General features: G+C 37.9%; 1 protein-coding gene across 1 annotated transcript in view; it reads left to right on the plus strand.

The window, feature by feature from the left end:
• The window catches only part of LOC138753157 (uncharacterized), a 45,540-nt gene extending 31,551 nt beyond the window's left edge, over positions 1–13,989 (plus strand). Inside the window, exon 3 of the mRNA XM_069915783.1 lies at positions 13,060–13,989. Within this exon, the coding sequence (XP_069771884.1) occupies positions 13,060–13,870 (811 nt within the window). The 3' untranslated portion in view covers positions 13,871–13,989. The remainder of the gene's footprint in view (positions 1–13,059) is intronic.
• Positions 13,990–17,990: the final 4,001 nt, after the last annotated feature.

Here is a 17,990-nt window from a genome sequence, read left to right on the forward strand (position 1 = left end):
ACCCCTAACCCTAACCCTAATAAAAAAGTTAAAGAGGCACATGAGCTGTTAGCTCAGAAGATAGATATAATAGAAAACTATAATAGAAGAAATAATATAAAGATAGTGGGCCTTAAGGAAGATGAAGAAGGCAAGAATATGAGAGAATTTATAAAAGATTGGATCCCCAGGGTCCTAGGAAGACCAGAATTACAGGAAGAAATGGAAATAGAGAGGACACATAGAACTTTAGCCCTGAAACCACAACCGCAGCAAAAACCAAGATCCATTTTAGTAAAATTCTTAAGATATTCAACAAGAGAAAATATATTGGAGAAAGCAATGAAGAAAGTAAGAGCGGACAAAAAGCCACTGGAATATAAAAGTCAAAAAATTTTTTCTATCCAGACATAAGTTTTGAACTCCTGAAGAAGAGGAAGGAGTTCAATACAGCAAAAACGATCTTATGGAAAAAAGGATATAAATTTATGTTAAAGTACCCAGCGGTACTTAAAATAGTTATTCCAGGGCAACAAAACAGACTATTCTCGGATCCAGAGGAAGCAATGAAATTTGCAGAACAACTACAAAACAAGCAGAGAGATGAAGACATGTAATGAGAGTAAAAATGACCACGAACTATATGTATGTGTGTAAAGGGGTATATATATATAGTGTGTATACATGAATGTATCCTTATTTAGAGGAAAATATATAGAGTATAGACAAGAATTAATAAGGGAGGGAAAGGGTATAGAGGGAATAAGGAGGGAATTAAAAGAGTGACCTTTGTTACATATGAAAATTGAAATCTTTTCTGGGGGGGGGCTGGGTGGGGAGGAGTTGCGGTCACTGCAAAATCAGCTGACGTTTGCGAGTGAATTCGCAAATCCAAATGGAGAAGGGAGATGTGGTTGCCCGACAAGGGATAAAGGACAACTCAGGAGGGGGAGGGGAGAATGGGGGTTAAAGAAGTTTTAAATAGGAGAATAAGGAAAATGTTTGATGTTTTAGAAATGTTGTCTTATAAAGTGTTCAAAACAAGAAAGCAGAAATGGATAAGAAGGAAAGGTGATGATGGAGAAACGGAAAGGGAAGATAAACAAAGTATTAAATGGCTACGCTGAACTATATGACTTTAAATATTAACGGAATACATAACCAAATTAAAAGGAAGAAACTGCTAAATTTACTGAAAAAAGAAAAAATTGATATAGCATTTGTGCAAGAAACACATTTAACTGAATTGGAGCACAAGAAATTAAAGAGAGATTGGGTAGGACACGTAACAGCAGCGTCGTATAATTCAAAAGCAAGAGGAGTAGCTAGATTAATTAGAAAAAATGTGCCAATTAAAATAGAAGAGGAAATAATGGATCCAGCAGGGAGATATGTAATGATAAAATGTCAGATATATTCGGAGTTTTGGAATCTACTCTCATAATGTATATTCACCTAACGAAGAAGATCAAAAGTTTATGCAAGATATTTTTTTGAAGATAGCAGATACGCAAGGGAACATATTAATAGGAGGGGATTTCAACCTGAATTTGGATTCAAATATGGACAAAACTGGGGAAAAAATTAACAGAAAGAACAAAGTAACCAAATTTATAATTAAATCAATGGAAGAAATGCAACTTTTGGATATATGGAGGAAACAACACCCAAATGAAAAGGAATATTCATATTACTCGGGTAGACATAAAACATACTCAAGAATAGACCTATTTTTGTTATCAGCTCGTATGCAAGATAGAGTAAGAAAAACAGAATATAAAGCTAGAATATTATCGGAGCATTCACCCTTGATATTGACAATAGAGTTAGAGGACATCCCTCCAAGAATGTATAGATGGAGATTAAGCTCCATGCTACTCAAAAGGCAGGATTTTAGAGAATTCATTTAAAGACAAATTAAAATGTATTTTGAAATAAATACGGAATCAGTGAAAGATAAGTTTATACTATGGGACGCAATGAAAGCGTTCATCAGAGGGCAAATAATAAGTTATGTAACCAAGATGAAGAAGGACTACAATCAGGAAACAGAGCAGTTGGAAAGGGAAATAGTAAATATAGAAAAAGAATTAGCAATGAAGGAAGATACAACTAAAAGATGAGAATTGGCAGATAAAAAAATAAAATATGAAAAACTACAAACATATAAGGTGGAGAAGAACATAATGAAGACAAAATAGAAATATTATGAACTAGGGGAAAAAACGCACAAAATTCTAGCATGGCAGCTTAAGACAGAACAAGCTAAGAAAATGGTATTGGCATCAAGGAAAAAAGACAAACAAATCACATATAATCCAACGGAGATCAAGGAAAACTTTAGAGAATTCTATGAACAATTATACCAAACTGAAAACGAAGGGAAAGAAGGGAAAATAGATGAATTTTTAACTAAAATTAAACTACCAAAATTACAAATAGAGGAACAAAATAAATTAACAGAACTATTTGAAATAGTAGAAATACAAGAGATAATAAAAAAATTACCAAATAATAAAACACCAGGAGAGGATGGATTCCCAATAGAATTCTATAAAACATTTAAAGATTTATTAATTCCTCCCCTCCTGGAAGTAATCAACCAGATTGATAAAACACAAAGCTTACCAGATTCATGTCTTCTTCTTCTCTTTGGCTTGGCTTCGCGGACGAAGATTTATGGAGGGGGTAAAAGTCCACGTCAGCTGCAGGCTCTTTTGTGGCTGACAAGTCCGATGCGGGACAGGCAGAGACGGTTGCAGCGGCTGCAGGGGAAAATTGGTTGGTTGGTGTTGGGTGTAGGGTTTTTCCTCCTTTGCCTTTTGTCAGTGAGGTGGGCTCTGCGGTCTTCTTCAAAGGAGGTTGCTGCCCACCAAACTGTGAGGCGCCAAGATGCACGGTTTGAGGCGATATCAGCCCACTGGCGGTGGTCAATGTGGCAGGCACCAAGAGATTTCTTTAGGCAGTCCTTGTACCTTTTCTTTGGTGCACCTCTGTCACGGTGGCCATATAACACGACATATAACACGATCTTGGGAAGGCGATGGTCCTCCATTCTGGAGACGTGACCCACCCAGCGCAGCTGGATCTTCAGCAGCGTGGACTCGATGCTGTCGACCTCTGACATCTCGAGTACTTCGACGTTAGGGATGAAAGCGCTCCAATGGATGTTGAGGATGGAGCGGAGACAACGCTGGTGGAAGCGTTCTAGGAGCCGTAGGTGATGCCGGTAGAGGATCCATGATTCGGAGCCGAACAAGAGTGTGGGTATGACAACGGCTCTGTATACGCTTATCTTTGTGAGGTTTTTCAGTTGGTTGTTTTTCCAGACTCTTTTGTGTAGTCTTCCAAAGGCGCTATTTGCCTTGGTGAGTCTGTTGTCTATCTCATTGTCGATCCTTGCATCTGATGAAATGGTGCAGCCGAGATAGGTAAACTGGTTGACCGTTTTGAGTTTTGTGTGCCCGATGGAGATGTGGCGGGGCTGGTAGTCATGGTGGGGAGCTGGCTGATGGAGGACCTCAGTTTTCTTCAGGCTGACTTCCAGGCCAAACATTTTGGCAGTTTCCGCAAAGCAGGACGTCAAGTGCTGAAGAGCTGGCTCTGAATGGGCAACTAAAGCGGCATCGTCTGCAAAGAGTAGTTCACGGACAAGTTTCTCTTGTGTCTTGGTGTGGGCTTGCAGGCGCCTCAGATTGAAGAGACTGCCATCCGTGCGGTGCCGGATGTAAACAGCGTCTTCATTGTTGGGGTCTTTCATGGCTTGGTTCAGCATCATGCTGAAGAAGATTGAAAAGAGGGTTGGTGCGAGAACACAGCCTTGCTTCACGCCATTGTTAATGGAGAAGGGTTAAGAGAGCTCATTGCTGTATCTGACCCGACCTTGTTGGTTTTCGTGCAGTTGGATAATCATGTTGAGGAACTTTGGGGGACATCTGATGCGCTCTAATATTTGCCAAAGCCCTTTCCTGCTCACGGTGTCGAAGGCTTTGGTGAGGTCAACAAAGGTGATGTAGAGTCCTTTGTTTTGTTCTCTGCACTTTTCTTGGAGCTGTCTGAGGGCAAAGACCATGTCAGTAGTTCCTCTGTTTGCGCGAAAGCCGCACTGTGATTCTGGGAGAATATTCTCGGCGACACTAGGTATTATTCTATTTAGTAGAATAACAGCAATAATTACAGTAATACTAAAGCAAGACAAAGATCCACTCACACCAGCGTCTTATAGACCAATATCTTTACTTAACACAGATTATAAGATAATAGCTAAACTATTAGCAAACAGATTAGCAGAGTATGTACCTAAAATGGTAAATCTAGACCAAACTGGATTTATTAAAAAAAGACGCACAACAGACAATATTTGTAAATTTATTAACTTAATTCATGCAGTAGAAGGGAGTAAAGCGCCAACAGTAGCAGTTACTTTAGACGCAGAGAAGGCCTTTGACAGAGTAGAATGGAATTATTTATTCAAAGTATTGCAAAAATTCAGTTTACCAGAGAAGTATATTAATTGGATTAAAGCATTATATAAGGGGCCATTGGTGACAGTAAATGGAATTATATCAAAGCAATTTAACTTAAGCCGGTCAACACGGCAGGGATGCCCACTATCACCCTTATTGTTTGCGTTAGCTATAGAAACACTAGCAGAATTGATAAGAACAGAAAATAATATAAAAGGGATAAAAATAAAAGACAAGGAATATAAAATCAGTTTATTTGCGGATGATGTTATAGTATACTTAACAGAACCAGAACTATCAATAAAAGAATTATATAAGAAATTGAAGGAATATGGAGAAGTGTCGGGTTACAAGATTAACGTAAATAAAAGTGAAGCAATGCCAATGAATAATGCGGATTTCTCAAAATTTAAGAAGGAATCACCATTCAGATGGCAAATTCAAGCAATAAGATACCTAGGTATACAAATAAATAAAAATCTCGGCCATCTATATAAACCCAATTATTATCCACTAATGAAAAAATTACAGGACGATTTAGAGCATTGGAAAGATTTACCATTAACACTAATAGGAAGGATAAACTGTATTAAAATGAAGATTTTCCCAAGGATATTATACCTATTTCAGGCATTGCCAATACACTTGACAGAGAAATTCTTCAAGGAGTTAAAGAAAATAATAAGGAAATTTTTATGGAAAGGGGGGAAACCGAGGATAGCACTAGATAAATTAACAGAATGGTATAAACAAGGAGGCTTACAACTGCCAAACTTAAAAAATTATTATAGAACCGCACAATTAAGATACCTATCAGATTTTTATAAAATAAGGGAAAAGCCAGATTGGACTAGATTAGAATTAGATAAAATAGGGGAAAAGATACCTGAACACATATTATATAAATGGGATGAAAAATTGGTACAACATAGAACTTCTCCAGTATTACATCATCTCCTCAATATTTGGAAGAAGATTCATGTAGAAAGGAATAAAACAAATTACCAATTACCAAAACTAATATTGACGCAAAATAAGTTACTCCCTTTTACAATAGATAACCTTTCCTTTTGAGAATGGGGAAAAAAAAGGGATCAAAAGAATAGAAATTTTTTTTCAGGAAATAGATTATTATCCTTTGAACAAATGAAAGATAAATACAATATAACTCAAGATACAGTGCTGGCATATTACCAATTGAGATCCTACTTGAAGGATAAATTAGGAAGCAGTCTGAGGTTACCAGAGGGAAGTAACCTTGAATATGTGATTACAGATACAATGAGAATCAAAAGATTTATAACAAATATGTATATTAAACTGCAAGAAAAGGAGAATGAGGAAACAAATGGTAAAACTAAACAAAAATGGGAACAAGATTTAAATATAAAGATAAAAAAGGAAACATGGGAGAAGTTATGTTCTGGAACGATGAGAAATACAATAAATACGAGGTTACGTATGATACAATATAACTGGATACACAGGCTATACATTACACCTCAAAAGTTAAATAAATGGGACCCAACAGTATCTTACAGATGTTTTCGATGTAAAAAAGAAATAGGAACAACAATTCATGCAATCTGGACATGTGAGAACGTAGAAAAATTTTGGGAAGATCTAAACCAAATATTAAATAAAATTACAGAAAACAATATACCAAAAAACCCAGAGATCTTCCTCCTAAGTAACATAAAAAACAAAGAATTTTGAATTGATTTGGATGGTGCACAAAAAAAAGATTTGTTAAGATAGCTCTAGCCGTAGCAAAAAAATGTATTATGTCAACCTGGAAATTGGAAGATAATTTGAAAATACAACAATGGTATATAGAAATGAATAAATGTATTCCATTAGAAAAAATAACATATAGTTTAAGAAATAATATTGAAATATTTGAACAAATATGGGAACCTTACATGAAACACAATAGAGAAAACCTACCGGGGACATTCACTACCTAAATTAACGAAAGGAGAAGGAAATGAAAAGAATTGACTCAGTGGAATTTCTTGTTTATTTTTATTGAATGACAACATTGTTTGACTGGTTTAATGTATCTTAGATTTTGTACTTTAAATGGATGGGGGGGGAGGTAGGGAGGGTGGGATGGGAGGAGGGAGGGGGGGTGCGAAAATGGCACTGTATATATTTGAAAAGTAAAATGTATGTATCATGGTCAATGTGGTTTATGGTGTGAAAAATAAAAAATTAAAAAAAAAGATTGTTGGACTTAGAGAAGGGGATGAAGGTCAAGATATGAAAAGTTTTTGCAATGGTGGATACCGGAATCTTTGGGCCAGGCTAAATTTCATGGAGATTTGGAGATTGTGTGAGCCCATAGGGCACTAAGACCTAAACCTCAGCCTGACTAAAGGTCCTGTCCAATATTTGTCTGATTCCTTCGATATGAAGTAAGAGATAAGATATTGGAGCTGGCAGTGAAACAAGCTAAAGAAAGACAATCACCTTTGATTTATACTGGAAATAAGGTTTTCTTTAATCCAGACACGTTTTGATTTCTTAAAGAGAAGAGTTTAAGATGTGCTATGCCTTTGTTTTGAGATATCCTTCTGTACTGAAAATATTTGTCCTGGGTGGGAGGAATAGATTTTTCCACAGAGCCTAAAGAAGCAAATGCTGATTCATTGCCTGCTAAAGACCAACAGGTCGTTGCTGATCTTAGAAATAATTACATAACTGAAAGAATTTTACTGTAACTGAAATTACATTGTGTTTCGAGAGAGTTTAAAGGGGGAGGAAGGTTTAATCTATAAATCGCATGATCCATTATCTTTTGATAAGATCAATGGATTATTAGACCAGTTGGAAAATTATAGTAAGGGATGGTATGGTATATCGAGCAAGTTAGTGGGGAGTATGACACTGACCACTGCAGAGTCATGGCACAAATGTGATATTTTTGCATCCCATATAGATCAGAGGATTAGAGACATTTTACCATCACACGCCTCTGGGGTTTTTCTTCACTTTTCTTCTTTTTTAATTATTATTTTTTGTCCAAAGCCTGGATTGTTTATGAATGTAGAATGTAGAATGAAAGGAGTATTGGGGTGAGTGGTGGGGGGGGGGAGGAGAATGCTGGATGGACATGCGGTCTAATACTTGTGTTTAATGGCAGAGAAATTGTCATTTATTAGTATTAATATTAATGGAATTCAGAATCTGTTAAAGAGAAAATTGTTATTAAGTTATATGAAAACAACTAAACTGTAAATTCATTTAACGGAAATAGAACATTCAAAATTAAAGAGGAATTGGGTAGGAATGGTAATGTCTTCTTCATTTAACTCTAAAGCCTGACAGGTAGTGCTATTAAATAAAAGTTCACCAATTAAAAGATTGGATATACCTATTGATAAAGCAGGAAGATTTGTGATAACAAATTGTAAAATTTATTCAGAATGTTGGACATTAATGAATATATATGCATTGAATGGAGTTGAGGGAAAATTTATCACAAGATGTTTTTGTGCAATTAGCCAGTGCAAAGGGGAAAATAATTATGGGAGGAGATTTTAATTTTACTTTTGATTCTAAGTTGGATAGATCAGGTGGAATTATGATTTAAAAACAAGGCAGTTAAAACTGTGAATTTTATGAATGAAATGAAACTCCTTGATAGTTGGAGGAAGGTGCATCCTGGTATTAGGGATTATTCATTTTATTCCTTTAGACATAAGACATATTCACGGGCTGATATGTTTTTAATCTCTTTGCAACTGCAAGCAACAGTTCAAAAGATTGAATATCAGCAAGAATACCATCGGATTATTCATCTTTAGTTATGCCAATTGTATCCGAAGAAGAGCAAAATATTGGTTATAAATGGAGGTTTAATTTCTGCATTGTTAAAAAGGCAAGATTTTTGTGAATTCATAAGAGCAGATAAAAAATTTTTTAAGACACTAACAAACACTCTGTACCTAATGAATTGGTCTGGGACTCTATGAAGGCTTATTTAAAAGAGTAAATAATAAGTTATACAGCTGAGATTAAAAAAAGGAATATATGTCTGAAGTTAACCATTTGGAAAAAGAAATAATAAAGCTGAAAAAGAATCACAGAATCAAGTGAATGATAAGAAATGAAGAATATTGAAATATAAACATATAAAGTGGGGAGAGATAATAAGGCAAACTCAACAAAAATATTGAGTTGGGAGATGGAGCCCACAAGGTTTTAGCATGGCAATTGAAGACAGGTCAATGATCGAGAACAATAACAGCCATAAAAAAGCTTGAATTAACAAACTGTTACAGTATTATATGACATATTGATGTCTTTACCAAACACTAAAGCTCCAGGAGAAAATGGTTTCTCTCAAGAGTTTTATAAAGAATTTAAATATTTATTGATCCCTATATTTATGGGATTGCTATATCAAATGAAGGACACCTGTGATTTACGGGAGTCATTTAAAACAGCATTAATAACAGTCATTCCAAAAAAAGGGAATGATCCTTTGCTTCCATCGTCATATAGACCAATATCATTATTGAATACAGATTATAAAATTTTGTCTAAATTATTATCTAATAGATGAGCTAAATGTTTTCCTAAATTGATAAATATGGAACAAACAGGTTTCATCAAGAATAGAACATCAGATAATAATATTAAGTTCTTAAGTTTATTAAATGTAGCTCAAAAAAGAAAAATACCATTAGTAGCTTTGGTTTTAGATGCAGAAAAAGCATTTGCGAGATTAGAATGGGACTATTTATTTAAAGTACTGAAGATTTTTGGAATTTCAATAAATTTTATAAATTGGATAAGGGCCTTATATAATCACCCAAAGGCTAAAGTAGTTATAAAAAAAACAAATATCAAAACCTTTCTAATTGGAACGATTATCTGGACAAGATTGTCCATTCTCACCTTTTTCATTTGTGCTGGCTATAGAACCTTCAGCAGAGGTGATGAGAAGAAATGATGTGATTAAGGGCTTTAATATAAAAGATAAAGAACATATAATATTACATCATCTGCAAAAAGACCAATTTTATCTTACAAACCCTGTAATTTCATTTAATAATAAAAAAAGTAAATATTCATTTGGAGTATGGGTTAAAATCAGGTTATAAAGTAAATATTGATAAAAGTGAAGATACTAATGATTGAAACTGATTATACTCAAATTAAGAAAATGACAAAATTTAAATGGCAGAATGAGGGAGTTAAATATTTAGGAATTAATATAAATAAGAATTTGAATAATTTATTTAAATTAAATTATATACCTTTATTGAAGAAAATTAAAGATGATTTTAAAAGATGGAGGGAGTTACCGATTTCTTTAATAGGAAGGGTAAATTGCGTGAAGGTGGATATTTTTCATAGAATACAATACCTATTCCAATCATTACCAATTTCTGTACCAACAACACTTTTTCAAGATTTAAATAAAAATGTAAGAAAATTTATTTGGTGAGACAAATGTCTCGCACGGCAATGGAAGAATTAACATGGAAATATGATTGGGGTGGGGGGGGACTATGAATGCCTAATTTTAAAAATCATTATAAAGGAGCTCCACTTACATTCTTGTCCTCCTGTTATCAGACTGGTGAAAAGACAGTATGGGTTCAATTTGAAGTGAGTAAAATAGGAAAAAATAATTCCAAACATATTTTGTATAAATGGCATGAAGAACTGTTGAAAGGGAAAATAGATCCACCAATTTTGAAACATATACTTAAAGTATGGAATGGAATCCATATAGAAAGAGGAATGAAGAATTGGCAAATAGCCAAAATGTTATTAAAGCAAAATAATTTCATTCCTTTTACAGTTAATAATTAAATTTTTGATATTTGGCATAATTGTGGATTAAAAAGGATAAAGGATTGTTTTTTTGGGTTTTTTTTTTAACTTTGACCAATTGAAAGACAAATATAATGTAGCAAATAATACTATTTTTCTTATTATCAACTTAAATCATATTTAAAAAGAAAGTTAGGATTGAATTTTGATTACTTGAACAAAGTCCATTTGAATATTTAATGACTGATACATTTATTAAAAGATGTATTACTAATATTTATATAAAATTGCAAGAGACTATGCAGAAAAAGGGTCAAAAATATGTATTGAAAGTGTAACTAACACAATGTCAGATATCAAATTTAATTTTTTACACCAATTATATTCTACTCCACATAAATTACACAGACTTAATTCAAACTGCTCTGATCAATGTTTTAGATGTAATAAAGAGGTAGGAATCTTTTTACATGCAGTTTGGCAGTGTGAAAAAATAGAAAATGTTTGGGAAGATATGAATATTTTACTGGGACAAATTATGAAGATACAAGTTCTGAAAGACCCAAAAATAATTTTATTAGGTGATATTCCTAATTTGAGGTTGGATATTCATCAGAGGAATTTTCGAAGTGTAGCAATAGCAGTAGCAAAGAAATGTACGGCAGTAACGTTGAAAATAGACAATCATGTGGGGTTGAATAGATGGCAAGTGGAATTAGAAAATTCTACACCATTAGAAAAAATACCGTATAATTTACAGAATCAACCAGAAAATTTTATAAGATTTGGAAAACTTACATGGATTTCATTGGAAAGAGTTCATTACAGTGTCCGCTGCTCCCACTCCAACTCACCCTTGTTCATTTGGAGGTTTAAGATTATATCTGTAAATTTGAAATTTAATTAATCAATGAATGATGTATGATAAATTCAGGTCTGCTTTTTTTCCTACTTTTTTGGAGAGGGGGAGAAAATATAAAATTATGTATTCTTTTTGCATCATTTTATTATTCTGTATGGTTATGGACAAGTTTGTTGTATTTGACATTGATGCAAATTAAAAATAAAATTCAAAAAGAATAGAGGTGTTGAAGATGCTCTATCGGGCACATTTGGAGTAACTGTGCAGTTTTGGGCCCCATATCTTAGAAAGGATATAGCAAGGTTGGAGAGGGTACAGAGGTTTACCAGGATGATTCCAGGAATGAGAAGGTTAACATACAAGGAATGCTTAGCGGCTCTTGGACTCTATTCATTAGAATATAGAAGAATGAAAGGGAATCTCACAGAAACATTTCAAATAGTGAATGGATTGAAGATAATTTCCCATTGGGTGATTCGAGGAGAAATTTCTTTAACCACAGGGTAGTGGATTTGTGAAATTCGTTGTCACATGCAGCTGTGGAGGATGGATCATTGGGGGGATTTAAAGGGGAAATTGATAGGTATCTACTTAGTCAGGGTAACATGGGATATGGAGACAAGACCAAAACTTAGCACTAGATGCAAGAACAGTTTAGCTCAGAGGTTACACGGAGCAGACTAGATGGGCCAAATGGCCTGCTTCCATTCCTTTTCCTTGTGATCTTGTACACCTCTATCAGGTCACTTCTCATCCTCTCTCGCTCAAGGAAAAAAGTCCAAATTCACTCAACCTGTTTTCATAAGGCCTACTCCCTAATCCAGGCAACGTCCTTGTAAATCAAGCAGATTTGTGGAAGCCTCCCAGTGAATGTCATCAGTAGACAAAAGATCATCTGTAGAAGTTGATGAGTGATCTGGGTTGGAACATGGAAAACTTCCTGGGTCCTCTGTCACCATCCCATCAACGTGTTTCACCCAAGACAGGTCACTAGAAATGTTTGTTTGTTCCCAAGAACTTACTTTAAAAAAATTAGAGAGACTGGTCTTTCTGGTCCACACCATTCAAACTACAGCCATGTGACCAATACCCCACCCCATCCCTCTAGAATGTGGGAGGAACCAGGACTCACGGAGTCAAAATAAAAACACATGATGCTGGAGAAATTCAGCAGGTCAAGTAGAGTCCTTTATGTCGCAAAGGTAAAGATGTGTAACCGATGTTTCTAGCTAAAGCCTTTCATCAGCAGGAGAAGGGAGGGAGGAGACAGCAACAATCAATGGGAGGAGGGATGGCTGGGTGAGGGGAGGGAGGAGAACTGGAAAGGGGAGAGGAAGGGAAGGGGGAGAGAGAGGGGAGGTTAGTAGAAACCAGAGAAGTCGATGTTAATGCCATCAGGCTGGAGGGGGCCCAGATGGAAAATAAAGTGTTGTTCTTCCAATCTGTGGGTGGTCAGGGTGGGATCGTACACAAGGCCATGGCCATGTGGGTGTGGGAGTGTGACACAGAAGTGAAGTGGGTGGCGACTGGGTGGACAGAGTGAGGTGATCTCCCAGTCTCTCCAATGTAGAGAAGGGCACAGAGGGAACACCAGATGCAGTAGATCAGGCCTGCGGATACACCAGTGAAGTGTTGCTTCACTTGAAAGGCCTGTTTGGAGCCTCAGTCCGTGGTAATGGAGGTGTAGGCATAAGCTTCGCCTGGAGAGAAAAGGACACATTTGACATCGGTAACGTTGACAGGGTTACAGGCTCTGAACCCACCCCTCACTCTTGATGTTAATGATCCAAACTCCCCATGACCAGAAGAACTCTGGGTTTTTCCCCAGATTCTCAAAATGTTCAGGTTTTCATCACAAAGTTTCTTGCTTTTCAATCATCCTCTGAAGTCAGCCTTCTCACACTGCCTTTTTTTTAAACCCACCTCCCCTCACCCCCTGAACCATTTCATATTCTTTCACAGGGATTTATTGATGGCAGATTTGCAGAGGGGAAACTCAAAGGAAACACTCCCTTGTGACCAGCTGGAGTCTGCAGACAGTCCGGGTCCTGAAAATCGCTGGCCTTTGAAGGTGGGAGTGCTCGGCTCCTCCTGCAGTGAGCAGAAGCAGTTCTCGTGCCCCGACTGCAAACGGAACTTCCTCCGAGCCTCTGGGCTGACCAGACACCAGTGCTGCCATGCCAGGGAGAAACTGTGGACATGTGGAGACTGTGGGAAGGGCTTCCGTTATCCTTCCTGGCTAGAGATTCACCGGCGGAGTCACACCAGGGAGAAGCCCTTCGTCTGCTTCAGGTGCGGGAAGGGTTTCTGCTGTCTTTCCAACCTGACCACACACCAGAGGTTTCACACCAGGGAGAGACCCTTCACCTGCTCCGAGTGTGGCAAGGCCTTCAGCCAGTCATCCTCCCTGCTGACCCACCAGAGAGTCCACAGCGGGGAGAGGCCTTTCACCTGTGCAGAGTGCGGCAAGGGCTTCACCTTATCCTCTCACCTGGTCAGGCACCAACAGGTGCACACTGGCGAGAGGCCCTTCACCTGCACAGAGTGTGGCAAGGGCTTCATCCTGTCTTCCTGCTTGGTCAGGCACCAGCAGGTGCACACAGGTGAGAGGCCTTTCACCTGCCCCGAGTGTGGGAAAGGATTCACGCAGCTCTCCAACCTGGTCTCCCACCAGCGAGTCCACACTGGAGAGAGGCCTTTCACCTGCACCGTCTGTGGGAAAGGCTTCAGTTATTCATCCAATCTGCGAAAGCACCAGCGCATTCACAAGTGAGAGCTGGATCTCACTGCTGTTCACTGTCCCAGCCAGGACTCACTTTGCTGATGGATTGCAGGTTGTATGCTATCTGGAATAATAGCATTTTAATCAAGGGAACACAAAAAATATTAAAATATCCAACTTTGTGAGATTGTCCTACCTTGCTTGTGCATTTATACAAAAAGGTGCATCGAGGAGAAGAGTGATGTGCATGGCCTGTGTTCTCACAGTCAATGGGACGGTCCACAAGCAGGCTGACATCATTCCTGCATAGGTCGCATCATCCAATCTTGTAGCCACTGGATCACATGATGGCTGAGATAGGCATGCCCTGGGTGGCTTTGTTAGTCTGCAGACACTGTGATTGTAGTAAAAACTCACCAACATGCTGGAGGTACTCAGCTGGTCTTTTCAATATCCATAGGAGACAAAGAGATATCGCTGATGTTTCAGGCCTGAGACCCTCTTCAGGGAATAAGCAGAATGATCAAAAAGACTGGATATCTGAGCATGGAGAGAATGCTGCTTTGGGGGAGGATTCCAGACCAACAATTGGATTAAGGGGAGAGGTGAGAATTGATTATCTGTGCAAAAGGAGTCAAGTAAGGGAGAGACCGAGCTGGGGGATGGTGATGGGGAAGAAATGAGTGGGAAGGATTAAACGAGAGCCAGAGATGTCGATGTTGATGACGTCTGGTTGGAGGGTGCCCCGTCAGAAGGTGTGTTGTTCCTCCAATTTGCAGGTGGTCTCTGTCTGGCAGCAGATGAGACCATGTCAGCAAGGGAATGGGACAGGGAACTGCAATGGCGGCCACTAGGAGATCCAGGTTATTGTGGCAGACAGTGTCTGCAGACTTTTGTGTTTGACTTATGGGAGTTGGGTTATGGTAAAGTTGTATGAGTGCAGTTTTGGTCACTGAACTACAGGAAAGATATCAATAGGATGGAAAGAGTGCAGAGATTTATTAAGATGTTGACAGACTTCAGCAACTAGGTTACAGTGAAAGGTTAAACAGGTTAGGACTTTGTTTCCTGAAGCGCAGAAGAATGAGGGGAGATTTGATAGAGGTACACAAAATAGGCCTGTGTCCAGTCTCCTCGATGTCGAGGAGGCCTCATCGGGAGCACTAGATTCAGTAAATTACCCATACATATTCACAGGTGGGGCTGTTTCACTTGGAAGCACTGTTAGGGTCATCACATGAATACAAGAGGAAGCGACAACCTTCAGTCATCTCAGTAGCAAGGATCATTACTCAGACTGCTGCCCGATTCTAACAGGCCGTGTGAAGTTCCTTCCTTCTGTGTTGAATGCATAGTTAGACTGGAACGTAAATCATGGGTAAAACTGTCTCACAAATCAACTTTCAATGTTTCATGATTAAGTCGTTCTCTACATTCTCTCCCAACACTGGACCTGAGTTGTGGGCTACTTTTAAATGAGTGAGTGCCATTTGGTGTGTTTAACATGACTGATCTTGTGTACAAACTTGTCAAAGCCCTCCAGTATCTAACGGGCACTGGGCCTGCACATCCTGTGATCAATGGAATAGAGGAGACCTCTCCAGGTTTTATTGTACATCATACATAACCCCAGAGACAAAATGTATAACCATTTACAGCACAGAAACCGGTCAGTTCAGTCCTTCTAGTCTCCCACCAAGTCCCACTGACCTGCATTTGGCACATAACCCTCCACACCTCTCCCATCCATACACCTATCCAACCTTTCCTTGAATAGTAACATTGATCTCGCTTCTACCACCACTTTGGGAAGTTCATTCCATACCCCCACCACCTTCTGCATGAAGAAATTCCCCCTTATGTTTCCCTTAAACTTTTCCCCTTTGCCTCTCAATCCTTGCCCTCTTGTTTGAATCTCCCTCACTCTCAGTGGGTAAAGCCTCCATGTTGACTCCATCCATCCCCCTTATAACTTTCAATACCTCTATCAAATCACCCCTCAACCTTTTATGCTCCAGGGAATAAAGTCCCAGCCTGTTCAACCGTTCCTTGTTACTCAAACCCTGAAACCCCAGCAACATTCTCGTAAACCTCCTCTGCACTCTCTCTTTTTTTTTTTTAATTTAAATTAACACAAATGATGAGCATTTTAATTTGTTGGCAGCTTTTCCAAGGCAGCAGGAGTCAATGGAGAGGAAGGAGTATATGTGTGATGGTCTGAGGTACGTTCACAACCAAAGCAGTTCCTTGGGCAGACCAGATCCCGTACCACGCAGTGATGCATCCTGACAGGAGGCTTTCAAATGGTTCACCCGCGGAACTTGTTTTTTTTTTTTTATTAATTTTTTTTATTTTTCACACCATAAATCACATTAGCCATGATATACACTATTTCTTTTTCACACATATACAGTGACTTTTTCTCCCCCCCCCTTTCCTCCCAAACCACCCCCCCACCCCCCCCTCTCATCCATTTTAGGTATACAATCTAGGTTGCATTAAGCCAGTCAGACAATGTTGTCATTCAACAAAATTACACCAGAAATTCTACTGAGTCCATTCTTTTCTATCCTTCTCCTTCCATCAACTTAGGTAATGTTTGTCCCCGGTAGGTTTTCGCTATTGTATTTAATGTAAGGCTCCTATACTTGTTCGAATATTTCAATATTATTTCTTAACCAATATGTTATTTTTTCTAATGGAATACATTTATTCATTTAAATTTGGTAGTTTCTTCCTTTTAATTTGGTTATGTATTCCATTAATATTTAATGACATATAGTTCAGCGTAGCCCTTTTATATTTTGTTTATCTTCTCTTTCCGTTTTTCCATCATTACCTTTCCTCCTTTTCCATTTCTGTTTTCTTATTTTCAACTCTTTATAAGACAACATTCCTACAACATCCAACATTTTCCTTATTCTCCTATTTCTATCTTATTTATCCCCAATCTCCCCTTCCCCTCCTGAGTTGTCCTTTATCCCTTGTCGGACAACCACATCTCCCCTCTCCATTTGGATTTGCGAATCCACTCGCAAGCGTCAACTGATTTTGCAGTGACCGCTATTTCCCCCCACCCCGCCTCCCCCAGAAAAGATTTCACTTTTCATATGTCACAAAGGTCACTCTTTTAATTCCCTCCTTATTCTCTCTATTCCATTACCTTCCCTTATTAATTCTTGTCTATACTATCTATATTTTCCTCTAAGTACAGATACATTCATGTATGCTCATTGTCTCTATTCACTCTTATACCTCTTTACCCGCATACATATCAATCGTGATCATTTTTACTCTCATTACCCGTCTTCATCCCTCAGTCTATTTTTGTCTTTACCCACATACATATCAATCGTGATCATTTTAACTCTCATTACCCGTCTTCCTCCCTCAGTCTATTTTTGTAATTGTTCTGCAAATTTTCGTGCTTCTTCTGGATCCGAGAATAGTCTGTTTTGTTGTCCTGGAATAAATATTTTCAATACCGCTGGATGCTTTAGTATAAATTTATACCCTTTCTTCCATAAAATCGCCTTTGCTGTATTGAACTCTTTTCTCTTCTTTAGGAGTTCAAAACTTATATCTGGATAAATGAAGATTTTTTGCCCTTTATACTCCAGTGGTTTGTTGCCCTCTCTTACTTTTTCCATTGTCTTCTCCAGTACCTTTTCTCTTGTAGTATATCTTAGGAATTTTACTACAATAGATCTTGGTTTTTGTTGTGGTTGTGGTTTACTTGTGCCCTTTCTATTTCCATTTCATGCTGTAGTTCTGGACATCCTAGGGTCTTAGGGATCCACTCTTTTATAAACTCCCTCATATTCTTGCCTTCTTCATCTACCTTAAGGCCCACTATCTTTATGTTATTTCTTCTGTTATGGTTTTCCATTGTATCTATTTTTTGAGCTAGTAGTTCTTGTGTCTCTTTAGTTTTTTTATTAGATTTCTCCAATTTCTTTTTTAAGTCTTCTACCTCCATTTCTGCTGCTACTGCGCACTTTTACTCGGCTCAGCGAGCCATTTTTGTAGTCCATTATTTACCGACCTGAGGGAGCGGGTTTCTCTCTCCGCAGCGGGCCTCTTCGGACAGGTAAGGCCTTCACCTTTTTCCTCCTTTGTCTTCTCTTCCTCTCTTCTTGCCGTTGCTTTCGATTTTTCTTTTTTTGTCGCC

Source organism: Narcine bancroftii, chromosome 1 (assembly GCF_036971445.1).
Source record: "Narcine bancroftii isolate sNarBan1 chromosome 1, sNarBan1.hap1, whole genome shotgun sequence".
NCBI lineage: Eukaryota > Metazoa > Chordata > Chondrichthyes > Torpediniformes > Narcinidae > Narcine > Narcine bancroftii.